The sequence below is a fragment of the Neohortaea acidophila genome, assembly GCF_010093505.1.
Source record: "Neohortaea acidophila strain CBS 113389 unplaced genomic scaffold BDY17scaffold_2, whole genome shotgun sequence".
In the NCBI taxonomy this organism is placed as follows: Eukaryota; Fungi; Ascomycota; class Dothideomycetes; order Mycosphaerellales; family Teratosphaeriaceae; genus Neohortaea; species Neohortaea acidophila.
The window spans coordinates 1,204,021-1,228,943 of NW_022985511.1; the positions used below are offsets into that span (position 1 = coordinate 1,204,021).

The 24,923-nt window shown below is 56.9% G+C and overlaps 12 protein-coding genes across 12 annotated transcripts; 5 read left to right on the forward strand and 7 right to left on the reverse strand.

Moving 5' to 3' along the window:
- Positions 1–57: 57 nt before the first annotated feature.
- Positions 58–2,018, forward strand: BDY17DRAFT_321267 (uncharacterized protein; the record flags this gene model as incomplete). Its single annotated transcript, XM_033736592.1, has 4 exons — positions 58–165; positions 223–332; positions 393–979; positions 1,036–2,018. 4 exons carry the CDS (start codon positions 58–60, stop codon positions 2,016–2,018), a joined length of 1,788 nt encoding a protein of 595 aa, XP_033593047.1.
- A 48-nt stretch (positions 2,019–2,066) lies between these two features.
- Positions 2,067–3,329, reverse strand: BDY17DRAFT_321268 (alkaline-phosphatase-like protein; the record flags this gene model as incomplete). Its single annotated transcript, XM_033736593.1, has 1 exon — positions 2,067–3,329. The coding sequence occupies one exon, from the start codon at positions 3,327–3,329 to the stop codon at positions 2,067–2,069; it is 1,263 nt and encodes a 420-aa protein (XP_033593048.1).
- Positions 3,330–3,553: 224 nt separating this feature from the next.
- Positions 3,554–4,447, reverse strand: BDY17DRAFT_321269 (uncharacterized protein; the record flags this gene model as incomplete). Its single annotated transcript, XM_033736594.1, has 1 exon — positions 3,554–4,447. The coding sequence occupies one exon, from the start codon at positions 4,445–4,447 to the stop codon at positions 3,554–3,556; it is 894 nt and encodes a 297-aa protein (XP_033593049.1).
- Positions 4,448–6,540: 2,093 nt separating this feature from the next.
- BDY17DRAFT_291579 (acyl transferase/acyl hydrolase/lysophospholipase) lies at positions 6,541–9,344 on the forward strand. Its single transcript, XM_033732680.1, has one exon. It carries the CDS (start codon positions 6,664–6,666, stop codon positions 9,181–9,183), a length of 2,520 nt encoding a protein of 839 aa, XP_033593050.1. The 5' UTR covers positions 6,541–6,663; the 3' UTR covers positions 9,184–9,344.
- An 8-nt stretch (positions 9,345–9,352) lies between these two features.
- BDY17DRAFT_315272 (S-adenosyl-L-methionine-dependent methyltransferase) lies at positions 9,353–10,558 on the reverse strand (the record flags this gene model as incomplete). The annotated part of the gene is made up of 1 exon (XM_033735895.1): positions 9,353–10,558. One exon carries the CDS (start codon positions 10,556–10,558, stop codon positions 9,353–9,355), a length of 1,206 nt encoding a protein of 401 aa, XP_033593051.1.
- Positions 10,559–10,671: 113 nt separating this feature from the next.
- Positions 10,672–12,679, forward strand: BDY17DRAFT_79871 (Metallo-dependent phosphatase-like protein). The gene is made up of 2 exons (XM_033738718.1): positions 10,672–10,892; positions 10,946–12,679. Exons 1-2 carry the CDS (start codon positions 10,878–10,880, stop codon positions 12,596–12,598), a joined length of 1,668 nt encoding a protein of 555 aa, XP_033593052.1. The 5' UTR covers positions 10,672–10,877; the 3' UTR covers positions 12,599–12,679.
- BDY17DRAFT_79884 (uncharacterized protein) lies at positions 12,680–14,255 on the reverse strand. Its single transcript, XM_033738719.1, has one exon. The coding sequence runs from the start codon at positions 14,008–14,010 to the stop codon at positions 12,760–12,762; it is 1,251 nt and encodes a 416-aa protein (XP_033593053.1). The 5' UTR covers positions 14,011–14,255; the 3' UTR covers positions 12,680–12,759.
- Positions 14,256–14,500: 245 nt separating this feature from the next.
- BDY17DRAFT_321274 (uncharacterized protein) lies at positions 14,501–15,850 on the forward strand (the record flags this gene model as incomplete). The annotated part of the gene is made up of 1 exon (XM_033736595.1): positions 14,501–15,850. One exon carries the CDS (start codon positions 14,501–14,503, stop codon positions 15,848–15,850), a length of 1,350 nt encoding a protein of 449 aa, XP_033593054.1.
- Positions 15,851–15,877: 27 nt separating this feature from the next.
- On the reverse strand, positions 15,878–17,170 carry BDY17DRAFT_321275 (Alpha/Beta hydrolase protein; the record flags this gene model as incomplete). The annotated part of the gene is made up of 2 exons (XM_033736596.1): positions 15,878–16,829; positions 16,902–17,170. The coding sequence occupies 2 exons, from the start codon at positions 17,168–17,170 to the stop codon at positions 15,878–15,880; spliced, it is 1,221 nt and encodes a 406-aa protein (XP_033593055.1).
- Positions 17,171–18,857: 1,687 nt separating this feature from the next.
- On the forward strand, positions 18,858–20,852 carry BDY17DRAFT_79917 (uncharacterized protein). The gene is made up of 3 exons (XM_033738720.1): positions 18,858–19,767; positions 19,830–20,516; positions 20,575–20,852. Exons 1-3 carry the CDS (start codon positions 19,081–19,083, stop codon positions 20,704–20,706), a joined length of 1,506 nt encoding a protein of 501 aa, XP_033593056.1. The 5' UTR covers positions 18,858–19,080; the 3' UTR covers positions 20,707–20,852.
- Positions 20,800–22,578, reverse strand: BDY17DRAFT_291587 (uncharacterized protein). The gene has a single exon (XM_033732681.1). It carries the CDS (start codon positions 22,291–22,293, stop codon positions 20,818–20,820), a length of 1,476 nt encoding a protein of 491 aa, XP_033593057.1. The 5' UTR covers positions 22,294–22,578; the 3' UTR covers positions 20,800–20,817.
- A 382-nt stretch (positions 22,579–22,960) lies between these two features.
- On the reverse strand, positions 22,961–24,143 carry BDY17DRAFT_291589 (plasma membrane ammonium transporter). Its single transcript, XM_033732682.1, has 3 exons — positions 23,794–24,143; positions 23,473–23,727; positions 22,961–23,419 (listed from the first exon to the last, which is right to left on the reverse strand). Exons 1-3 carry the CDS (start codon positions 24,032–24,034, stop codon positions 23,094–23,096), a joined length of 822 nt encoding a protein of 273 aa, XP_033593058.1. The 5' UTR covers positions 24,035–24,143; the 3' UTR covers positions 22,961–23,093.
- Between the last annotated feature and the right edge of the window lie 780 nt (positions 24,144–24,923).

Sequence of the window (24,923 nt, forward strand, 5' to 3'; positions counted from 1 at the left end):
CATCGAAATCGACCACGACTTGAAGAAAGCGGACATTCCTCGAGTGATGACCTCAGAATGTCTCCTTCGTCCGCCGCCGAAGCGCTACGGGAGTCTTTCGGCGATCGAAAACTGCCCGACATCAGCCGCAAGATCACGGCGTGCGTCGCTTGCAGGAAGTTGAAGGTGGGTGGGCATGCTCGTCCTACCACTCGTAAGCCTTCGCTGATCAGACTGGTATAGATCAAATGTCATATGACGCACGACAAGCCGCCGTGCACTCGATGTAAAGGGCGCGGACAGCCTTGCACGGTGAACAAGAGTCTGCAGACCATACTGGAGAATGATGCGACGTAATTCTTCGGTTCGAGAATGTTTGAGTCAACCTTCACATACTGATCTTTATGCTTCAGATGGAAGGAGAGAATCGAAGAACGACTCAACAGGCTCGAGGGCAATATCGACGGACCTTTCGATGTCCGCACTGAAACAGTCGGGCGCCACACGCGACAGTCTAATACCACCACGGCCTCAGTTCCACCAGTCCACCAGTCTAACTCTTCTGAAAGAGCGAAACTGAACTTGTCGGGAAGTCTAGGAGCATTCCCAGCTTCTTCCATTACCGACGCTTCCATCGCCAACAACAGCTTAGGCGTCTCCTTCCGACCTGACTTGGTCTCTTGTGGCACAATCTCTCTCGACGTCGCTCATGATCTCTTCACATTCTACAAAGACCACCTGGATCCATATATCCACTGTGTCTTGGACAAAGATGCGACTCTGGCGAATGTGCGAGCTCGATCCTCGATTCTAACCACCGCGATCTGCACTGTCGCATCCTTTTGCACCGCTTCAGAAGATTATCAGGCTTGTTACAAGTTCTTCAAAGATGAGGTCAGTCGGAAATTGTTCGCAGACAAGTACCAGTTCGACGATGCTCGCGCGCTCTGCATCGGAGCCTTTTGGCTGCCAGACATCTCGTCCGCTCTGAACGGGTTAGGTGGGTCGCTCCATCCATTCGAAATCATTGACAGTCCTCTTACAAGCCTTACACAGCCGTCCGTATCGGCACTCAACTAGACCTCCACCGCTGCATCACCAAAATGCCACATGTCAAAGTGGACTGCTACGAACGGACTCGACTCTACTTCCTCATCTTCCTCTGCGACCACCACTGCTCCTTGATCTACGGCAGGCCACCCATGACGACCGAGTTCCGCTCCCTCAAAGGACCAGAAGCCTTCCTGCAAAGCGAATTCGTGTCACCTTTGGACCTCAATCTGATCAGTCAGGTCGAGTTCTGGTCCTTGAATCGCCGAGTATTTGATCTCTTTGGTTCGGATGTCCAGAGTACACTGGCTTCTCAACGGACCTTTGAGCTCGAGCGACTCAGTGACGCCTTGGACGTCTGGCTGCAGGACTCTTTGGCTGTTCTTCATTCGAGGCGTGATCCGGGCTTGTATGGCCAGCGAGTTATCGAGTTTTACTACCACTCTGCCAAGCTCTATCTGTTTTCACACATCTTCAGAGGCCACACCGATGATCAGCCGGCGGCGCAGAGCACCAAGCCCTTGGTCAATTCTGCGATACAGAGTGCGCTGGCAATACTACGGTCTGCGGTGGACGGAGAAAAGGAGACAGGATGGCTCAAGAAACTGCCTTACTACTTCGGTACGATGATCGCCTTCGCCTCGGTTTGTCTAATCAGGACCACCTTACAAGGAGACACATCCGACGACGCAATGGTGAATGAGACCTTGCGAACCCTACGAAACATCTCCGAAGTGCTCAAAAATTCTTCCACCACCGAACGCTCAACCCATCCGCTCTTCAGCATCGGGAGAAGCCTTGAGGCAGCCATCAGCGAGCGACGCCCCTCGGAACCGTCACAAATTGACGCCCACGAGATGACGGATTTCGAACCTGATCTGGCGTTTGACTTTGATCTCTTTGCGAGCGATCCTCTCAATCTCAGCTTTCCCGGGGACGAAGACAATTGGATGTTCTGTCCGGATCAGATGCCACATATGGGCTTATGAAGAGCAAATCGATACCGGATGTACTTTTAGTAAAGGATCCGTGAACGACTAATAATTCAACGCCAAATCAAAGACATCAAAGTTGCGGAGACTCTTTCCCGCAATCGGCATGTCCGCCTTGACAGAGCGCAGCAGCGGGATGTGTTGCTCTGACAGTCCACCGTGGGAGCGAAGACGATGTCCGTCCAGCTGGCTGAGATCGTGGGCTTCCTTTCTGCTCCCAATGACTGCATTGCTTCGTGCAATCACCACCAACTCTCCCTCACGATCCTCTGGCATCTCGAACTTGGCCGCTGCCTCTTTCCCACTCATCGCCACTTCCACCTGTGGAATCTGTTGGCACTGCCTGATCATCTCTTCCACCAATTGAGCCGACTTATCAGTGCCAGTGAGATGCACTCGAACGAAACCTCCGAGTGCTCCGTGGTGCTTGACGAAGGGATCGGCAATCGGACACATTACTCTTGCTCCCGACTGTGGGAACTTCTCGTTCAGAAAGTCCTCAAGGAAGAAGGCGTTGGGCTTGCCCTCGTCATCTGACTTGTCGCTCATTCCATGGTCGCCAGTCACCGCGACGACAGCGCCAAGTCGTTCAAACTCGCCCAGCCGAGCGTCCAGTTTGCGGAAGAAGTCGTCAGCCTCGTCAGAGCCGGGCGCATGCTTATGCTGGATGTAGTCCGAGAGCGTGAGATAGAAGAGATCCGCGCGTTTCTCCTGAAGCAACTTCAACCCCGCATCGAGGACGAAGAGCGAGAGCTCGCCAGAATACTGCGGCGGAGTTGACTTGCCCAGCCAGGCCTCAACATCAGAGATCCCATGCTCTTCAACAGTACACTGATCCGCAAACTGCGACGAGAAGCAAATTGCTCCCCCCTTCCCCGGCTCGAGACCATGATTGATGATCCTCCGCAACTTATCCTTAGCCGTAATCGCAGCAACCCGAACCCCAGCCCTCGCCATACGCTCCAGAATCGTCTCCCCGCGCATCTTCGACGCATCAAGAACCATCACTTCCTCCCCGCTGTCCTTGTCAAGGTAATAGTTGCCCGAAATGCCGTGCACGCTCGTCGGAACGCCGGTGATGATGCACAGGTTGTTGGGGTTGGTGACGGACGGCATGGCGCAGGTGGCCGTCGCGTGGAAGCCGCTCTGCACCCAGCGGGCCATGGTGGGGAGTATGCCGGCTTCGATGCCGGCCTGCAGGTATGTTGGGTCGAAACCGTCGACGCAGACGATTACGACGGGGCGGGTTGGGAGGTGGTAGGTTCGGCCGTGCAGCTCGATCGTCTTTTCGGAGGGAACGGAGCCCATGGTTGTAGTTGTGTTAGATTGTGGGTGATGAGTGATAGCTGAGATGAGTGAAGATGTGAGAGAAATGCATTTGTAGAACGTGGTCGCGAGCCTCTTCATATAGGCCGCTCCGCAAGGCTGCACGGCAAGAAAGCCGATCACGTGGACACGTGATTGGCGGCAAGATGTCCGCGATCGCCGGAAACTCAGTGCAAGGCTGCTGGATACGGGCATACGATGAATGATCAAACTACAGAAACACTAGTCCAGACGTCCATAGAGCGAAGAACGCCCGAAGCCCGCTCTGCTGCCTCCTCCATCTTCTTGAGATAATCCCCAATGATGCCCCCGGGCGACTTCTCAGCAAACTGCTTCCGCGTCATCACCACCTCCCACTTCCCGTCGTCCATCTTCTCAGGACTGTCGATCCAGTCTTCCCTCTCCAATCGCCAATCTGCACCCTTGAGGCAAGTCTTGAGTGCTTCCGGCTCCAACACCGTTCGCACGTTGCCGCCTGCTTTGGGCGACTCGATCTGCACCTTGACGGCGAGAACGTGCGCTTCGGCCGCTTCGTGCGAGGCTCGCATGCCCCATTCCGCGAGCAGTAGTTTCGTCCCTCGTGCTGCGGCGGCTTTACAGCTTCGTAAGAGAGTAGATAGATAGTCTGCAGACGGGAGGTAGAAGAGGCAGTGCGCGAGGACAATGTAATCCGGCTTTTGGGCAAAACTCGACAAAACGTCCACGGGATCCTTGGCGATCCATTCGATGTACGGGCCCAGGCGAGAAGCAGTCAGGGCGCCCTGCGATTGCCCAAGCGTGTACGGGCCTCCGTAGTCAAGTGGAGCGGGATCAATGGCGAGGACTTTGCCTTCCGCCGCCGGTTGTGATCCCGCGCCGGAGACCATGTAGGCGAGCGCGACGGTCATGTCGCCTTGCCCACACCCGATTTCGACGACCGTCTTGCCTGCGAGTGCATTTTTGGCCTTTTCGAAGCTGCCAAACCAGGTTGTGAGGAGGTGAAGGCGGTGCTGGATCTGATTGATTTGGATGGGGTTCTCGGGGGCGACTGTGCAAGTTGTGAGGTCGCGAGACAACTGCTCTTGCTCGCCTGCGGCTGAGCCTTTGTGGGATTCGGCCATGATTGTTGATCTTGTTGATGCCAGAATTATGTGAAATTATGAGTTGTGGTGCGGAAAGACTGTGGTATTCATATCTCAGCCGCGTGAATGACTCATGTCCAGAGTTGCGAATGCGATGGTGAATAAGGTTGCCGCTTTTACGCAAGGTTGCATTGAGGCTATAGGCTACGCGGATCTGGTTTCCTAATAACGATACGGTAATGTCGCCAATGGTGAGGGCTAGGCCTCCCTCTGTATGCATCGAGATATCCGCATTCAATATTCGCAGGCCTGTTGAATTCTCGCTATGCCATTGCAGTATGTCTGTCGGACTTCTGCTGAACGGATATGCGGCAATCCCCCCCCCCCGCCATCGTATTCTCTCCTTGGGTGGCACCGCATGTGCTCTTTAGCAAGATGAAGCCGCCGCCATCAATGCCAGCGGAAGAGCACGCACTGCCAGATATTCGTTAGTAGCTGAAACTTCGCCATCCTCCGTACGATTGGCCTCGACGACTGTCTGCACTAGCACATTGACTTTTCCGGTAGACCTTGGATGTCTTCATTGTGCGGTGGGCTCTCAAACCCTGGCGGAGTTACCACATCGCTGAGATTCCTCGCCTTGGGTTGGGGAGGATTGATGTGAAGTGAGATTCAAGTAAAGCGGCAGTGCAAGTGAAGTAGTCTTCAGAAGCGAGTAGTGCTTGCTGCGATGTTCCATGATGAGCAAGCAACTCCGACTTGTTGACATGTGCGCGGTTTCGAGCTGTGACGCTGGTCAAACGTCCCTCATTCGGCGGTTCTGAGCAGGTGGTCGCCGGGAAAGGAAGGCCCTGACTGTGCTGCTTCGAGGAGATTGCGCATGAACAGAATCCACGAGGAGAAACTGCAATCAACAGCGAGCGCACAGACTCCGCGCAGCAAAACGAAACCGCTCGACCAAAAAGCAATCGCAGACATGCGTAACTCTGGGCACGATGGAAAGAATCACATGTGAAAGAGAAGCACATGGAAGCGCCCGGCTAAACCTCGCCTCGCCAAAGCCAGGGTATATAAGTTCGGCGAGCGCTTGTGCTTCCAATGACATCGGGTACCAACAGTAGACCATTCGAGCGTTGAAAAGTTGCCGCCATTTGTCAGAGAAAGAGCTTAAAACCGCGATCCCCATGAAAGTCTAATGATCAACCATAGCGTGTTGTAGGGCGAATGTGCAGGGCCGGTTTCAGATCGGCCTCCACGTGCAAAATCCAATGTCGAGAATAGCCGGAGGCCTCATTTTTTCGCGCGTCCCGGGTTCGAGGGGTGGTGTCTTCTTTTTGAATTGGCTCTCACTATGACTTGCTTTTGATCTGGGATCGGTGCCAGCATTGCGAGCTTGACGTCAGTGTGTTTGAAGTCGTCGCGCACTTATTGGCCCCTTTTCATGGAGCAAGATGGGGGTGGGTTTGCTCACAGCCACGCCGCGACGCCGCATGGTGATGTCTGTGCACTGTCCCCGTGGATTTCGGCTTTCGCACTTCTCCTCAAGTCACATCCGATGGAGCGGACCGAATGTGTACTTCGGATGGATCTCCGGAGTAGACGCAGCGAACATCGTCCTGGCGGCAGCGAGCGCACTGATTGACACTGACATCAGTGAGTGCATTCTCGGTTTCTTTTGATCCCTTTCATCCGGCGTTTTCTTTGTTTTCCGTCCTGCGCGGCGTTTCGTTCTGGGCGCAGTCACCGATTTCAAGGTGGCCATCTTCATTGTGACGAGTGGGTGAGAGACTTGCTGACTTGCATACTTGCAGTTGTTTGTCTATACTTCCCCTTGCACGGCATCGCACGACCATTTCAACATCTGCAGAGGCCATTCATGGTCATGCTTGTGAAGCAAAGCAAACGGAACCAGAGCCCACCTCGCTCAGCTCCAAGCCTGCGTGAGTTGCAAATCTGTACGCAGCAAGCCTACAGAAGGGTTGAGAGCTGTTTCTACCAGTGTAGTAGCATCTTCATCATGGTGTTTGCCCCGCTGCGATGCTCCGGGAGGAAGTGAAGTCAGGCTTTGCCAAGCACATTCACCCGACGCTTTTAGACTTTCCCATTTCAAACGGCGGTTCACCTGACTAACCAATCTACGTCACATGCAAGCGACGTGTCGCCCACCACGGCCTCGGTCTTCTCTCTGTACACCCTACGTTCCTCCCCGCCTACAGCATTCCTATCCATGACTCGCCCTCTAGTCCAGTCCTCGCATGGCAGACGTCGATAAGGCCACCGATGGGCCGACGGTGGAAGATCGAGATGCCTGGGACTACCACAACCTTCCCGACTACGACACCGAGTTCTACTCCCAAGCCGACATCGACGCCTTTGCCGCCGCCCTCTCCGCCCCGGAGATATCCCCTTCGGAGGAGGACTTGACCAACCCCAACCGCTCGCAAGTCGAATTCATCACCGCCTTGAACGATTGGAAACCCGTGCATCAGAGCGTCAAGGGTCAGCAGAATGGACCATACGCCAACAGGAAAGGCAAGCGGCGGAAAAAGCCCCGCAGAGGAAAAGACGAGACGAGAGAAGGCTGGACATATGGCCTCGTCAAGTACCCACTCCTCTTCTTCGTCCTGGGCTGGTTGCTGTTCTTGGGAGTTGCGTACATGCTCACCCGCTTCTACATCTACGCCTATGAGCGATATGTGACGTGGAGGGGCAAGAGAGACCGGTTGAGAAAGAGTCTGCGCAAGAGTGTGTCGTATGAGGATTGGGTGGAGGGGGCGAAAGAGCTGGACAAGTACTTGGGCAGCGACGCATTCAAAGACCAAGACGAGTATGCGTATTATGACGACCGAACGATTCGACGAGCAAGGGATCGAATGAGAAAAGCGAGACGACAAGCGGAGAAGGAGGAGCATGGTCCTCGGAATAGGATCGGGGGTCAGCGCGCTGTGGACGTAATGGTCGAGTTGGCGGAAGACTGCATCAAGCACAACTTTGCGGGATTCGAGAACCCCCGTCTGTACTGCGAGACGTACTACGGAACGAAGACATTGGTGCAAGACTACATCGATGAAATGTCCACGAGCTTGAAATTCCTCTTCGCCAGCGGGCAGCTGACGCGGGAGGAGAAACGAAGCCTCACAAAACATCTGGGCACGAACTTTGGTCGCACAGCATTGTGTTTGAGTGGCGGAGCGGCATTCGCATACTACCACGCGGGCATTGCAAAGGCGCTACTTGACGCAAATCTTTTGCCGAAAATCATTACAGGAACGTCAGGCGGTGCACTGGTTGCTGCAGTGTTGGCGACGAGGACGGACGAAGAATTGAAGAAGCTTCTCGTGCCGGCGTTGGCATACCGCATCACGGCCTGCAGTGATCCACTCACCGTCTGGTTGCCCCGCTGGTGGAAGACTGGCGCGCGTTTCGACAATGTCGATTGGGCCAAGCGATGCTCCTGGTTCTGCCGTGGCAGTATGACTTTTCTGGAGGCATACCAGCGTACAGGTCGCATCTTGAACGTCACCTGTGTGCCTTCCGATCCTCATTCACCGACCATCTTAGCAAACTACTTGACCGCACCGGACTGTGTGATTTGGTCGGCTGTGCTTGCTTCAGCGGCCGTGCCTGGCATTCTCAACCCCGTGGTGTTGATGAAAAAGAACCGCGATGGCAAATTGGAGCCATTCAGCTTCGGGCATAAGTGGAAAGACGGCTCACTTCGCACCGATATTCCGTTGAAAGCCCTCAACCTCCACTTCAACGTCAACTTCCCCATCGTCAGCCAAGTCAACCCGCACATCAACCTATTCTTCTTCTCATCAAGAGGCACCGTCGGTCGTCCAGTAACGCATCGCCGCGGTCGGGGCTGGCGCGGCGGCTTCCTCGGCTCTGCAATCGAGCAATACATCAAACTCGATCTGACCAAATGGCTCAAAGTCCTGCGCCACCTCGAACTCCTCCCGCGCCCACTAGGCCAAGACTGGAGCGAAATCTGGTTGCAGCGCTTCAGCGGCATTATCACCATTTGGCCCAAATCCCTCCTCAGCGACTTCTACTACATCCTCTCCGATCCCACGATGCAGCGTCTCGCTCGCATGATTCACGCCGGACAGCTGGCCGCGTGGCCGAAGCTGAAGTTCATCTCCAACCGCATGGCGATTGAGAAGGTCATCGAGGATGCACGTATCGCGACTCGCCCCTCGTCGCTACCCGCTGCATCAGAGACAAACCAGCCAAGAGAAAAAAGGCTCCGCAACGTCATCAGCGAAGAAGACCTCGAACAACTCCTCGCCCATGCTAGGAATAACAATGGCGTCGTCGACGTAGAGTCACTCGCCGATCTCGACACCGCTACAATCACGCAACAGCAAGCTCTACCCCGTCAGAGAAACGTTCGCCACCGTCAACCTGATGGCTCCGCCTCCCCATCGATAGAAGCAGCACGCGCCAAATCCCCCTCTATCGGTACACGCCTCACTTCCTGGTTCTCCCCGCGTCACTCCTCCACCGCTTCTCCGACAAAAGCCATGTCATCCGCTGGCTCGTCGGCTACTGATCTTCGCAAGCAAGCGAGCCCTGAGCGGCGGAGAAGTAATGTGTTTGAGGAGTTCAAGCGGCAGTCGCAAGTCTTCTTTGACGATGAAGAACTCGGGAGCGAGGAGGAGAGGTCGGGGGAGAATGGGAAGGAGGTTGCGCCGTTTGAAGATGGAGAGGGGCATGATGAAGAGACGGGGAGTGAGGTTGCTAGTGAGGGTGAGAGTGTGGTTGATGAGTGAGGTGGACATGGGTCTTGGGCATAAAGCGAAGGGATGGTTTTGTTGTTTATGCGTTCGAGCGTAGATTCTTGGGAAGAAGCGGTGGCGAGCAGGGGTTGAGTAAAGGTCTGAGTCCTAGACTGATAAGATCTAGATTGAGAAAGACAGCAGCGCGTAGATGCGCTCTCTATCAATCATCTCGCATATCGCGACGCTTCCTCCAGATTCCCAGAAAGCCGCCGCCAACGATGCGATCGCCGACTTTGGGTCTACAGATTGTCTTCCAATCGTCGGAGGCATTCGATTCTTCACGCACGGCCTCTTCGCGCGGTGGACCGTCGACTTCTCCATCGCTGCTCTCGACAATCCCAGCAGCCATCTCCCCATCATCACTTTCCTCGTCCACTACTTTCTTGCCCCTAGGCTTCACAGCCCTTACGTTCCATTCCCTCCCGCCCGAACCGCCATTAATCCCCAACTCAAGCACATTCTCCATCTCCAATCCAATCCCTTCCTCGCGAATGCGCCGCACACAGTCCAGAATCTGCGTAATGCTCGGGTTGAACACAATCAAGCAGCCGTCCGTTCGCAGCGCGCGCGCCACAATACCCAAATGCGTATCCGCATTGGGAAGATCGAGGAAGGCGTGCGCGAGGAAGGGCAGCTGGTTCCTTAATGCGAGGGCTTTAGCCGTCCAGGCGCTCACGTCCGTGGCGTGGAAGTCAATGTTGGCGTGATACATTCCGCGGCGGAAAGCGGCGACGATGGATGAGGCGTGGTTGGAGAATTTGGCGGAGCAGTCGATTGTGTGGAGGATGGCGCGGCGGGTTGCTTTCCATTCATCCAAGACTGTTTCGTCACCTGGTGCTTCTGGGGGAGGAGGGTTGGCGGCGTGGATTGCGCGGCTTAGGTAGAGGGAGAGAGCGCCGTGGCCGGTTCCTGCTTCGAGGATTTCCAGCCGCTCATTGCCGTCATTAGCGGGTGTGTTGCCACTGTACGGCACGACGTGAAGATCGAGTAAATCGACGATGAGATTCGCATCGGCGGGATAAATAGGCGTGACAAGCCTGCGACTCAAGCGCACATACTCCTCCAACTTGACGTGATGCAATCTATACTCCGTCCCAGCTTTGCCCGACCGCAGCGGCGCAGTCCTGACGACATCGCGCACGCGCTTGCCGATGATGTCGTCGTGGTTCAGCACGCCTTTGTGGGTGTGCAGTTGCAGGCCGCTTTTCAGCGGGCGCGTGAGGATCGGAGGCGCGGTTTGGTCGAGCTTTTGGCGGAGGAGGAGGATGTCACCCGCGGCGAAGGGGCGGGTATCGGAGGTGTGGGTGCGGCGGGCGGGATGGAGGAGACATGATGCGCGGTGAGGGGCGCGCCATGTCTTCCACATGAACTCTTGACGTGATGGAGAGATTGGAGATGTAGGCGGAGTGGTGATGTCGCAGGGCAATCTTCACGTGCAACTTTCTTGGATTGCTTCTCCAGGGAAACTCGGAGGAAACACTCCGATTGGTCCCTAACCTCCGCTCTACGTAACTCTAATTGTACCTTCCAACTTCGTCAGGCAGACAAATCAGAGACACCCGAGTTCCAGTTTCCTTTCCCACTCTCCTCGCCGCAAGATGGCGTCGTGCTGCTCTGCCGTGCCTCCCTAACCTCACTCCAATCTCCGAGAAGCGTGCAGCTCTCGGGGAACCACAGCAGGCAAGATGACGCGGAAACTCGTAGGCCTCCACCCCCGTCCCCTCACCCAATGCCCGCTAACACGCGCGAGAAGCGCCAACTCCTCCAACTGCTCGCCTTCGCCGGCGTCATCTTCCTCTTCCTCTTCGTCGCCGACGCCCGCTACCGAGTGCTGCCCAACTCCCTGCACAACCACCTCCCCATCCACCACGCCGGCAGCGTCATCACCGACATCACCCTCGCGACCTGCTCGTCTGCCAACCCGCTCTCGTCATGTCGCTTGGATCCCGATAAATGGCACAGGATCGAGAAGGACCTGTACTTGAACACCGGCTGGCTGCAGAGCGCGTTCGTGCATGTGCAGCGGAAGCAGGAGGAGCAGTTGGAAGATGACGATAAAGTGGTGGTCGGAGTGGCTGTTTCCAAAGTCAATCCGGGGTCCAGTGATGGGGAGAAGGGATGGGAGAGCCGGTCGGGCGGATTATGGGTTCTGAGAAGTGCCAAGAGACACGACTCGGACTCCAGCAGAGTGGTGACTGCGGTCGATGTACTCTTCGGCGCGGACGCCGTCGAGCCGCGGCAAGGCTGGACCGTAGCTCAATTGCCCCTCCAAATCAGCGCGGATCCCACAGCGTGGGTGACGGTGCGCCAAGGCCAGCCCAAAGCCGCAGTGGCCGCCAAACCGCGGGTGAGTAAGAACGGGCGCTTCAAGATCCTGCAAGTGTCAGACATGCACCTCTCCACCGGCGTGGGGAAATGCCGCGACGCCATCGGCCCCGAGAACCGCCCCGTCAAAAACTGCGAAGCCGACCCGCGCACGCTCGACTTTCTAGAACGCATCCTGGACGACGAAAGGCCGGACCTCGTCATCCTCTCCGGCGACCAAGTCGAAGGCCCCGCAGCGCGAGACGCCCAGAGCGCCATCCTCAAATTCGCCGCCCCGCTCATCGAGCGCAAAATCCCCTACGCCGCCATCTTCGGCAACCACGACGACGAGAGCGGGTATGCAATGTCGCGCGAAGCGCAAATGTCCCTCATCCAATCCCTGCCCTACTCGCTGTCGAAACCCGGGCCGGACAACGTAGACGGCGTGGGAAACTACTACATCGAAGTGCTCGCGCCCTCCCCCTCGCAGCACTCCGCTCTCACCATCTACCTGCTCGACTCGCATGGCCTGACGCCCGACGAGAAGAACTTCCCGGGCTATGACTGGGTCAAGCAGAGCCAAATCGAATGGTTCCGCAGCACCGCCACCGAGCTCAAAGCCGCGAAAGCACACGCAAAGTACACGCACATCCACCTGGACATGGCCTTCATCCACATCCCGCTGCCAGAGCTAGGCGACAGAGAGAACCTCGTGGTAAAAGGCGGCAGCTGGAAAGAAGGCGTCACCGCGCCCGCCTTCAACTCGCACTTCTTCGACGCCCTGGCGCAAGAGGGCGTCGTGGCCGTTGGCTGCGGCCACGACCATGCGAACGATTACTGCGGTTTGCGCCCCGCCGCGCAGCCGGATCAGGACTCGCATAAGAAGACGACGCATCATGGGCCGTGGATGTGCTATGCCGGTGGCTCTGGATTTGGGGGCTACATGGGGTATGGCGGCGTGCATCGCCGGATGCGGTTGTGGGAGGTTGACACGAATGCCGGGCGCATCATGACGTGGAAGCGGGTGGAGTGTTGTGGGGAAGATATGAAGAGGCGGATTGATGATGTGGTGATTGTCGAGGCGGGGCATGTCGTTGCGTAGGAAGGGATTGAAATGTGTGCATCGATTGTTGGGACGCAAGATGCGGTATACCCATGATCCAACCCGGCTTGTGTGATTTACTTACATCTACCACTCACCGGTAGTGAGCGCGGCGTTGGGGTGCTTAGGCAAGAATGATGAGATGAGTAGACATATGCCTCTCAAAGACTACTCTGCCGACTCTTCTTCACCAACTTCTCCCTGATCGCCGTACTCGATAACTTGCTCTCAAACCCCTCCACAGCGCCCGCCCCCGCCTCCTCCCCAGCATCCAACACATCGACTTCAAACACCTCCAACGCCGCCCACCCCTTCTCCCTCCGCTTATCATTAACCGCTTTCCCCCCCGCCCTCGTCTCCGCCGAAATAACGAGAGCCGAAATCCCCTCCTCCGTAATCGTCGGCCCAAACGCATCCTGAATCTCCGTGCACTTGACCACGAGGCCGGAAGGATACGACACGTCCATCGACCTGCCGTTCGGGCCCGGGTCGTCGCGGATGGAGACGTGGCGTTGGCCGGCGGAGCCCGGGGGGGAGAAGTCGAGCAGGGCGTTGACGAAGGTCATGACGGCTTTGTACCTGTCTTCCCATGGTTCGAGGACTTCGCGGTGTTTTTTGTTGACGAGGAGGGCGTCGCCTGTTATGCCTATTGTGGCGCTGCGGTGGTCGGGTTGTTGCGGGGGGGAGTCGTCGACGGCGAAGACGGTCATGGTTAGGAGGAGTTTGTGGCCGATGTGGATGTGGTCGAAGGTGCCGCCTACTGCTACGTGGTGGTGGGTGTTTGCGCCGGAGGAGTTGCTGGGTTGGAGTGATGTGGAGTTCGAGGTTGACTGTTCCCGCCCGACACCTGATCCGCCACTAGGCACGCGCACAACCTCGTCCCCATCGCTGCCTTTGGCGGCGAGAAAAGCTCGCACCATCGCCTCGCCCTCCGCAGTCTCCACGCCAAAAGCAAATCTCCACGCCCTGCCCGACCTCGCCAGCGACCGCAGAGTCGTCACAGCGCCATACGGAGACCGCCCCGCATCAACTTGATCATCATGATCAGCACCACTCCACGCTACCAGCAAAACCCTCACATCGACTCCATCAGCATCCTCAACATTGATCCCCTCCTTAGCAGCAACGGAGCAAACCAAACCATACACGCCCGCGATGAGCTTCTGCGTAGCGGCGTAGAGGGATGACCGGGGGGGCGGCTGCTTCGTCTTGGACACCAGATGGGGACACGCGAGGGCGACTTCGAGGACGGCGGCCTTGGGTGATTCTGAGGCGTGTGAGGCGACTTCTTGTAGGACTTGGGTGATGGTTTCTGCGTAGGCGGTGGAGAGGGATGAGGTGGTTAGTGGGGAGGGCGCTGGGGGGAGGAGAAGGAGGAAGCGGGGTGCTTCTTGGGGGGATGTTGTTGCCATTGGGAATCGAAGTATTGGACCTGGTGCTGACAGGGCTTTACATGATACTCCAGCTGTGACCGGGTCTTAGAATGGGCGGTGTTGGTGAGTCCTATTGGACAGACATTCCTCTTCCGCAGGAGGTGAAGTTGTGGAGCAGAGGGGTAGATTGACGCCTGAGGCAGCCAGAATCTCGAATCCGGGGCAAGCAAGGTACATTCATGTCACCGCCTTCCTTGATGCCACCTTGTCAGCATGACATGAACCCTGCCTGGACTCTTGGGGACAACAAAGTCTTGGTAGAACAAGAGATCTACCGCGCGCAATGACGATGCACGTATGACCAACCTCCAGTACTCCTCCTCAACATGAACAGGTACTCCACTCCACCCCTCACTCCACACCCAAACACAACTAACATCTCCACCACAGATCCCTCTTCTCCAAAGCCTCCTCCAGCAAACGGCATGCCTCCCCCTACGAGCTTCCCCGCTGGCGAAGTCCCTCCCCCATGGCCGCCTCCATGATCCCACCACCAATCGTCTCAAGCCCATCCCAAGTTTCCCCCTCCCCTCGAGCACTCGCCCAATCCCTCGTCATCGCCCCCGACAATCCCCTTCAAGACAGACAAAGCGAGCTAGAAGCCGATTTGCAGTTCCTCCTCGACGCTCAAGCGGAGGGACTAGTCAAGGGGCTCGAGGGCGGAGCAGGACTATCAGACGACCAGACATCTAATGGCAGTACAACGCCGACGGCACGGAGCACGGGATCCGCCATTTCACAACACGCCAGAAGACGCGCCGCCCGTCCAAAACCGGGTCTAAGAAGTGCAAGAAAGGGAATCTACACCTCCATGCTCGCCCTATCGACTCTAAAAGACGACGAAATAGCAGAAGCAGAAGAAGACGTGCGTGCAAGCGAGGACAAACTCTCCCAAATCTCAGAATGGGAGACGAAGAAAGCCGGGCTACGCGAAGCGACACGCACTCTAGATGGCGACGAAGAGACGGTGCGAGCGCAGAGGCTGCGGCACGAGGCGGAGGTGCTGCAGCGGGAAATCAGCGCGGTCGAATTGCAGTTGGCGGATATGAAGGGGCGGCATCGCAGGTTGGTCGGGCAGTTGGAGGCGGTGGAGAACGCGGTGCAGGCGCGCTTGGCGTCGTATACTTCTAGTTTGCGGTTGTTGGAGGAGGATGTGCGGAAATTTCTCACGCTGGAGGAATCGTCGGCGGATGCGAGGGGTGGGGGAAGTCCGGCGGGTGGAGGGCGAAGGACGCTTGAGCTGGCTAAACAGCGTTGGACTGAGGAGCGAGGCATGAGTATGGAGCGAAGGCAGGCCATTGAGCACGAGAAGAGCGCGCTGGACGATGGCGCTGCGCTATGGAAGGATGTGGTGACGCAAGTGACTGATTTCGAGCGGAGACTGCGAGCGGAAGTGTCGAAAATGTCCGGCGCCTCGCCGCTTGAGTCCCCCGCGGCAGAAGACAATTCGCAAACACTGGCAGGCCTTCTGGAGCACATGGCGCGGCTGATGCACGAGCTGGAGTCCAGCTTCGACATCGCGCAGGAGCGGAAATGGAATCTTCTCATTGCGGCGATTGGAGCGGAACTAGATGCTCTGGGCCGCGGGAAGCGGCTCTTGGAAAACCTGCTTCATCCCGGTACCGGCGGTGATCAGAGGTCAGAGAAAGACACACATCAACCGTCCGTTGATGACGCATCGGCGCAGGAAATCCTCGAACTCGACAAGAGCTTCGACGAGACCTCAAGACGACGCCTCAGCAACGGCACCGACTCCGATCCCGATCCGGACCTCCTGTTCTCCCGGCGTGATGATCCTGACGCAGAGGACGATGCATAGATACCAGTCCCGCAATCACTCTTCTGTTCACTTCCACCAACTTGTAACCCTCCTCTGCAAAGCTCCCATGACCCCCTCCTCCCGCCAGAAATGTCCCGCCCCTTCAATCTCCGTCCACTCGAATCCAGTATCAGAGGTTCCTGCAGCAGCAGCTTCCCTACTTTGCTTCTCCGCCCAAAGTCGCAACCGATGACTCGAAGTGAAAGAATCTTTATTCCCGAAAACCGCGAGCGTGCGATGCTGCAGGTAATGCGCCGACGAGTGAGACGACGAAGAAGAAGGACTAGGACTCCGCCCTTTGCCCAGGAAGGAGAGCGATGGCAGCGAAGCTACTGCGCCGGGCGGGCAGATGGAGAGTGTTAGGGGGAGGATGACGGGGGAGATGAAGAGGTAGCTGGGGGAGATTGTCGGGCGGGTGGTTGGGTGCTGCTCTGCTGTCGTCTGTTTGGGGATGTCTGAGGGATTTCTCGGTGAATTCCGCCGCTTAAAGTGTAGCTTCTCCAGCGTGTCGTGGGCCAGATCTGCACTTAGTCGTACGTGGTGGCGGTGAGGATGGCTCTTGTTTGTTGAGTTGCGGTCGGCGCTGCCGAAAGTGGTGATGTGCGCGTTGCGTTCGTCCAGGTGACGTTGCGTCGTCTCGCTCGCTAGCTTCCTCGCTGTGGCAAGAATCTCAGCGACAGCCTGGCCTGGCGTAGCAGCAGCGGCCTCGAAGCGCAGTAAGATCTCCTGCACGGGCGATAGTCGTGCGAGGACTAGCGAGCCATATGAGTAGCCTGCAAGCAAGAGATCGATCTTCTCGTTCCCTTGCAACCCGTGCTTTTCTTCCGCAGTCTCATTGCCAGCATCGCCATGATCGTGTGCTTCCTCCAACGAGATCAGAGATCGCAAATAGCAAAGCAACAACCCCACCACCGACTCGTAATCCGCCTGCTCGCCCTTGCCGCTTAAGGATGTGCTTCCAGCTGAGTCGGCAGCTCCTCTAGTGAGTAGACGCAATCTCGTCAGCTACACACAAAACATCAAGCGAGAACAACAGGACAGTAGACAATACCGAAAATTAAAAGTCCCCACTACCACCCCCTCCCGAACCAGCGCATCGACAATGGACAAAACAACGGGATCATCGTAGCATCCGCCTAAGGGTGCGTAAGGGTGTGCGACGATTGCGGCTCGGGTTGGGGATTTGTGGTTTTCGCTTTGCGGCGCTGATGTGGAGTGCTGGTTGGAGTGCTGGGGATGGTAGATGCGGCAGTGGAGAGGGGTATTGTCGTGCAGAGAGGGGATGGAGAAGGAGTATGTTGGTTCGGAGGGGGGCGGCATGGCTGGGTTTTCATGTATATTTGGTGATGGTCATTTTGTTCGATTCATGCTTTCGTGTTCTCCGCCATTGGTACGATGGCCCATGCATTGATTGAGCGAGGTGGAGGAGGTGAGGTTGCGGCTGACTATTCACGCTTCCTCTTCGGGGATTGCGTGGGCTCTAGATTTTACGTGGCTGCTAACGTCTTCACGCTCAGACGCACATCCCAGCATTTGGGCAATCTCATCGACAATTAAGGACACTTCCACGACACTCCACATGTTGTCCATTATATTGAAGTGTCAAATAGGAAGGTGCAAACCGCGTACCTGTCAAATCGCCCCGAAGCAGCAGGACCTCGCGTGACGTGAATTATGACGTAGCTTCGACGTCTTTGCGGAGCGCAGCCCGAATTTTCGCGCTTGACCCGCCACCGCCTCCTGGGCGTGTGGGAAGAACGAAAAAGGTTTCACGATGATGTCGTTTTGGGCCGCGATCTTGTCTAGACGTCACTGGCATTGAGGCGGCTACAGTAGTATATAGATGGAGACCTGAGCCGGCGTTTGCATTGTAAGTACTGACGAATCTTCTTTTTACGAGATCTGCCGTTTCACTGCACGACTTCACCATTGAGAGCAGGAAAAGAGCCACGTCCAATTTCTGCAGTGGTGCATTCATTCCCGCCAGAGGAACAATATCTCTCAAACCTACCCAGCATGCAAGAACGACCAACCCTTCGATTGACGCTGAGCTCGCGCTCCATCTCAAAACGACCCCAAGCCTCAAAATCCAGCACCGACAAATCATCCAGCAAGCAGTCACGCGGAAAAGGCAAGGCCCTGACAAAATCAAAAGCCTCGCCGCCAGCAGAGGAGTCGACTGTCCACTGGTTGACGGAGGAGCTGACGCTATGGTGCTCGGATGTCATTGAAGGCCTTTTCCTTGGACCGTATGACTCCCCTCCGCCGATGACGGCGACGACGGCGACGGCTCGCGTTGAGGTTGCGAAGGGGTGAAGAGGGCTGGAAGACGTATCACTTTACATCCCACGGAATGTGGTCCCTTATGGTCTCAACTTCAAACGGGAGCGCACGCCTTCCATTCCAGTATCGTTGATGGAGAAATCTGTTCATCCGCATCACCAAACGGAGAAAGGAGCCGTTGCGGCCGTCCTCGAGCAGCCAGGCGAGACGGTCGGCGAAGTCCCGATGGTGAAGAGACACTCCGCAACTATTGTCAACTCGGCGAAATCGCAATCAGACTCTCGGGCAACATGGCCAGGACTACGAGCAAGTTAACGTCGAGCAGACGGTTGCGGAGGCGTAGGAGGACCTACGAGCGGGGCCCGAAGGCCTTCGCGGAGTATCGGCTGGGAATTGTGCGGGAGCCCGTCTTCTCCCAAGGCATGAGGAAAGTCGTCTCGAGGTTGAGGACTTGCAATTGGCCTACTGTTGCTTGAGAAGACAGGGCTATGAGGGCCCGGATCTGTTGGACGGCCAAATAGTGTTTGAAGAGAAATGTATTCAATGCAGCAGAACGTCGACTCTAACTCCACCCCGGGATCTTGCCGAATTTCCCTCTGAGAACACAACATTGGCACTTCATAGGCCAAGGCGATTCAGTAGAGGGGTAGCTCGATCTGTCGCATATCCGTCGTCGGACCGTGTCGTGATACTGTATTTTGTGGGTAATGCCCCGCAGAATCACCTTTCCTGGCAGTCCTCGCGGTGCAGTAGCCGAGTGCGGCTGATCGGAAGGCTTCCATCCCTCCTCCGTCCATTAGCTCGACAACCTTCATGCGAGCTCTCTTGCTGACATGTGAACCCTCTTTCTCATCAGCGAGATCCTATCGATTTATTCATCCTCTTGCAAGAATCGTCTCCTATCTTCACCCCCCAATTTCCCATTCGAAAACGATTCCACAGCAACCATGAGCTCCAAAGCCCCATCAAAGCGTCTCATCACGCCCGACGACATCAATAAACTGCGTGATCTCCTCTCCAGCACCGACGCCCACGTCCGCGCCCCATCAGACGCAGACTACGACAAATCTATCAGCAGGTGGTCATCCGCTGCTCAGAAGCCGGCGGGTGTCGCCATTGTCCCGACAACCGCCCAGGAAGTTTCCATCGCAGTCAAATACGCCAGCGAAAATGGCATCGATCTCGCGGTGAAGTGTGGCGGCCATTCTACCGCCGGCGTCAGCAGCACGAATGGCGGGTTGTTGATTGATTTAGGGCGTATGCGAGGTGTGGATGTTGATGCTGAGAAGCGGCTGCTGCACGTGCAGGGCGGTGCGTTGTGGATGGATGTCGATGCTGCGGCTTGGAAGCATGGTTTGGCTACTGTTGGGGGTACAGTGGCTGATACTGGTGTTGGTGGACTGACTCTTGGTGGAGGGTATGGGCATTTGTCTGGAGGGTTGGGGCTGGTGATTGACAACACCGTCTCGTTTACGGTGGTCCTTGCCAACGGCGAGATCAAGACGGCCAGCAAGCACGAGAACGAGGATTTGTTCTGGGCTCTGAACGGCGCCGGGCAGAACTTTGGCGTCGTCACCGAGTTCGTCTTGCAGGCCTACCCGCAAAAGGAGCTATACATGGGCATGCTTCTATTCGTAAGTCGTTTCCCCTTCCCCCTAACATCAATTCAAAACACTCACACCACGAACCCCCACAGCCACCCACCCCAGAAGTCATCACCAAGCTCGTCGCCATCATCAACGACCTCTTCACCATCCACCAAACCCCCGAAGGCCCGCAAGCAAAAGTCAAAGGCCAGCTCGGCAGCCTGATCGGCTTCGCCAAACCGCCGCCCGCAGGCGGCGAGACGATGATCCTCATGACGCTCGTCTTCAACGGCACCGAAGAGGAAGCGAAACCCCTTCTCCAACCGCTATTCGACCTCAACCCAGCCGTCAACGCCATGCGCATGGACGCCTACCCCGAGGCCAACAAGCTGATCCCGCAGGAGTACGGGCTGCGCAGCAGCATGAAGGGCGCGGCGTTTATGCTTCCCGTGCGCGAGCAGTTCTTCAACGACTGCAAAGAGACATTCGAGAAGTTCATCGATTCCTGCGACGATGCGGCGGGCTCGGTGGTGGCGTGGGAGCTGTTCGATCCGTCCAAGGTGGCGGAGCTGAGTACGGGCAGTTTCGCCAATCGCGGCCACCATTTGAACAGTCTCGTCATGCCGGTGTGGAAGCAGGCGGAGAACGACAAGCGGTGTCGCCAGTTTGCGCGCGATGTGAGTAATATGTTCAAGGAGGAGATTGAGTTGCAGGGCAAGCAGGCGAGTGAGGGCTTGGAGGGCGGGGCGGGCGTGAGGGGCAAGCAGGGCGCTGTGATGTTGTATGGGAACTACGATGTGAGTTTTTCTTTCCCGGAAGTTGTGGTGAGCGACCTGAGACTAACGGCCCTTCTAGCAATACGAGGAGATTTCAAAAGACATCTTCGGCTCCAACTACCCCGAGCTGCAGAAGCTGAAGGCAAAGTACGACCCGACGAACATGTTTGATAAGTTGTTCGCCATCACCCCGGACAAAGCGCGGGCGTGAGAGTTGATGAGACGCACCGGTTCATACGGTACATTAAGGAAGATCTGAATGACTACACTCCATGACCCTTTTCAGCTCCATAGAACCAAAATGCTACCCGCAATGCCTCGTTCACGCACCCCCCGCCTCAGCATCCTCATCCTCCTTCGCCTCATCCTCCAAAATCCGCTCCGTCACCTTCTCAATCGCCTCCGTATCCTCCCCCGCAACCACCAGCCCAAAAGCCCAAACCTTCTTCTTCCCCATCCGCGCCGCGCCCAAAATCAAAATCCGCGCCTCGGCAAACTCCCGCTCAAACTTCCTCTCCAACTCCTCGCGCGAAATGGTCAACATCGTGCACTCGTACACCGTCGCCACGCCGTACCCGAAGCGGTCGTTGAAGTGGCCTTTTAGTAAGTACAGGACGAGGCTGAGGGGCACGCGGACGTTGAGGTCGATGCAGAAGAGGCGGCCGGAGTCGGGGTCTTCCATTATGTCTGCGCCCACGGGGCCGTGGTAGCCTTCTTCGCACAACACCTTGCCAATAGCGTCGAGGGTGGATTGGAATTTCGGCTGCAGTTTGGGTTGGTCTGCGTAGGTGATTGCGGTGGATTGGCGCCCGCTTTCGCCCGTGGCGAGCTGGTTGCAGGCGCCGAGGAAGACGACGCTGCCGTCCTTCCGGACGTGGAAGTTGAGCGCGTGTGTCGGCCCGGGCACGAATTCGGACAGGATGAGCGACGTGGTGTACAAGTGGCGGTTCCCCTTGGTGATGCGCGGGAGGAAGTCGGCGAGGTAGTGCGTCATGCTGTCGACGAGCTTGTCGCGCGCCTCCTCGTCTTGCACGATGTTCGTGCCGACAGACGCCAGGCTTTGCGTGAGTTTGAGGACAAAGGGGATTTTGGCGTGGAGCAGGATTTCCCGCACGCGTTGGATCTCTTCTTTAACTCCTTCGGCGCACGCGTTGCAGTCTGCTCCGCGGTGGTACCATAGCTCGTCCGTCACGGCGTGCTGTTTGCAGTTGACGCTGCAGTCTACGACACGATCGTTGGCGCTGCGCAGCACGCACTCGGCCAGCCATTTCTTGCTGTTCAGCTTGTACGTCAGCTCCGGGTGGACGAGGCTGGGAAGGCGCTCGGCGAAGTCCATCGCGAAGCCCCAGCGGATAGGCGCGCCGTCGTAGCGCTTGACGAAGTCCTCGGTGTTTTTGAACGTGGTGATGCGCGGCCGTTGACTCTCTTGAATAACGGAGAAGCTGCGCGCGGCATTCTTCCCAACATCTTCTGCGCTGAGCGTTGGGTCATCGGTATTGCCTTCCGACCCCATGAAGAGCACGCGCATCGGGCCTGCGAAGAACATGAGGAGATGGCTGGTGTTCTCTAATTGCAAGTGAGCGAGGTTCTCCGCCGTGCTGACCTGCGCAGAGTGGATGATGTATTTGTCGTTAAAGGGCACCGCGTGGCCGTACTGCGGATCGGAGTTGGGTTTCAGTTTGCAGAGAGCCTCCATTTCTTCGCCATCTTTGAGATCGGCTTTGAGGAGGTCGTAGAGCGTGCTGTCCAGCTTGACCAGTGGGATGGATTTGGGTCCTCCATTGGTGGTTGCCGCCATGATCAACGTATGAAGCCCCGATGGGCGTGTGTATCAAAAGAATATTCCAATAACCAGTAATGAGGCTGCAGTAACGAAAGAGAGTAGAAGATGCGACTCGGCCATCGAATGTCGTCAACAGCGACCTCAGCAAAAGCACATCCTGCTTACCAGGCAAGCCAAGCGGCCCCAAACTAATGGAACCGCTGCCCAGATCAGATCCAAACAAAGCAAGATGCCACCAGCGTCGTCATAAGGGTGCTGCGCGCCTGGCAGCAGACACGAGTGCGAATCTCCAGATCTCCGTACCCCGCAGTCATCGCTGATGAAGAAGGCGGGGGGCGGAGAAGTGTGGGGAAAGCTGCCTAAGGCTGAGGTCGTGCCCCCGGTTTTCCCGCCGATTGTTGAGCCGCCCCAGGATCAACACGCCCAGCTCCGCGATTAAGTTTTTGGCAACTGGCGACTTCACTTGCCAAGAAGATGTTTGGGCTGGACGGTAAAGACAAGAATGATTGTCTGTCAGCGGTGTATTGGGCACGACAAATGTCAGGGTGCTTAAGTTTCCTGACTCCTTACTCCATCGATTCGACTCTGGGCGACGACGAGGGGAGCAGGCGGCATTGCAACGTCTAGACTAGAATGGAATCGTCCGACGGAATTGGAAGCATTAAACAAGAGGGAATCGTAAGGTTGATTGCTCATGAGTCGTTCACATTTGAGCACGTCAGATCTCCGCCAACAATAAGTGTTGTATTTTCACTCAATCATAAACTAGACTATCCACTCCACATCTCCCTCCTGCCAATCACCCCAGCACCCTCTTACGCAGTCTTCCTGTTCTTGGGCTTGATGCGAGTGCTCAAGTCACCAACCGGGATATCGGGCAGCGGCAGCTCCATGATGGCGAAAATCTGGGCGAACCCGAGGTACCAACCCGCGAGATCGGCGACGAAGAAGACGGCGCCGGCGCCGACGAGGCACGTCTCGGAGATGGCGGTGGCGCCGAGGGCGGCGTGCCAGTTGGCGGCGGTGGCGAAGCCGAAGCCGATGGTGGCGCAGAAGAAGACGACGACGAAGACGACGTTGATGCGCAGGGCGCCGAGCATGAAGAGGAAGGAGAGCAAGGCCATGGCGAGGGTGTAGAAGCCTGTGGGGGATTAGTTTTTGATACGATGGGGAGAAGCGTGGGTTTCGACTCACCGAAACCGGATGCAAAGAGAGCGGTGGGCTTGAAGGCATCACCACCAGAGCTGTAGGCAATGGCGCCGTAGCCGGGGACGAAGGTGGTGGCGTAGGTGAAGTAGTGGGCGCCGTAGGTGAAGAAGACGATGGTGGGGAAGGTGTTGCCGAGCAGGAACTCGCCGGCACCGGCAAGCCAGAGGAGAGCACCGCCGAAGAAGAGGGAGCAGGTGGTGGTTTGCGAGCCGTCCGCGCCGCCGGAAGATCGCCATCCCACTGAGAGGCAAAATCGTTAGCATTGAGGCTGATTGTATTTAGGCGGATTTGCCGCTGCAAACTCACTCAGTTCGATGGAGAGGGGGAAGAGGGCGACGGCGAAGCCGAGGACACCGAGAGGAGTGGGATTGGCAAAGGTGCGGCGCAGCTCGCCGGACACGCGAGTCTGCTGGGAGAGGTAGAGGCGCTCGAAGAGCTCGGGGGAGAGGCTCATGGTGTTGGTGAGGACATTGCGCAGCTGTTGCTCGTGGTTGTGGTCCACGCCGGTCTCGACCTTGGACAGGTCGCGCTCGGGGCTTTCGCTCATGATGATGGTGGTGGGGGGAGTAGTAGATGGAGGAAGAAAGCGATGCTGGACAGGGGCTAAGAGATGCTGGAGACGACGAGCAGGAAGAAGAGAGGCAAGGGAAAAGCACAGGCAACTCCTTACCACCCACGCGGGCGTTGCGACTACTTATAGATCCCATGACTGGGAGGAGGGCCTTCTCCACAAGCGCCTCCTCCGGACAATCGACCCATGCAAAACGCGGAGACGAGTGTCTCATTGGCGTGGTCAGGCGATGGGGTGCGCGGGTAGTGGTAGGTGGGTGGAGCCCGAGCGGGTGAGAGAGAGGAGATTACCTCCGCATGTTTAGTGACTCGCGTGAAGTGGATGCTGGTCTAGGCCCCAAGGCGGGTCGGGAGCTACCACGCATCCCTCTGCAAATACGTATACTACTCGACCATGCAGGCTGTCGGCGAGTGGAGCTGAGGGATGAGTGGAGTGGAAGCTCCGTGGCGAGCGTCGGCATGGGGTATCCTGGTTTGCTGGACATGCCGCGGCCATCATCAACAGAGTCAAGCGTTGGCAGATGGAGGAGGATTGGGAGAGGCGCGAGTGTTTTTGCAGGCAGACACGCACCTCGGTAGAATCCGCAGAAGGGAAAGGCCGGAGCTGGAGATGAAGAGGAACAACGGGCGGCGCGCGTGGTGTAAGCGTCAACCACGCAAAGCATTCCGCCACCAACCCCCGTCGCTCTCCACAATCTAGGCAAGATGGTGTAGCCGACTTGAAGTGCCGCGGTATGAAATCCGCCTTGTTTTGCGCCTCCAAGCCTCGCCAAGAATTGCCCATGTTCGGGGCGAGGGTGTCAAGGGGCTTGCATGCCTGGATTGGGGGCGTACGCCGCGACACATCCGGCCGGCCGGGAATAATC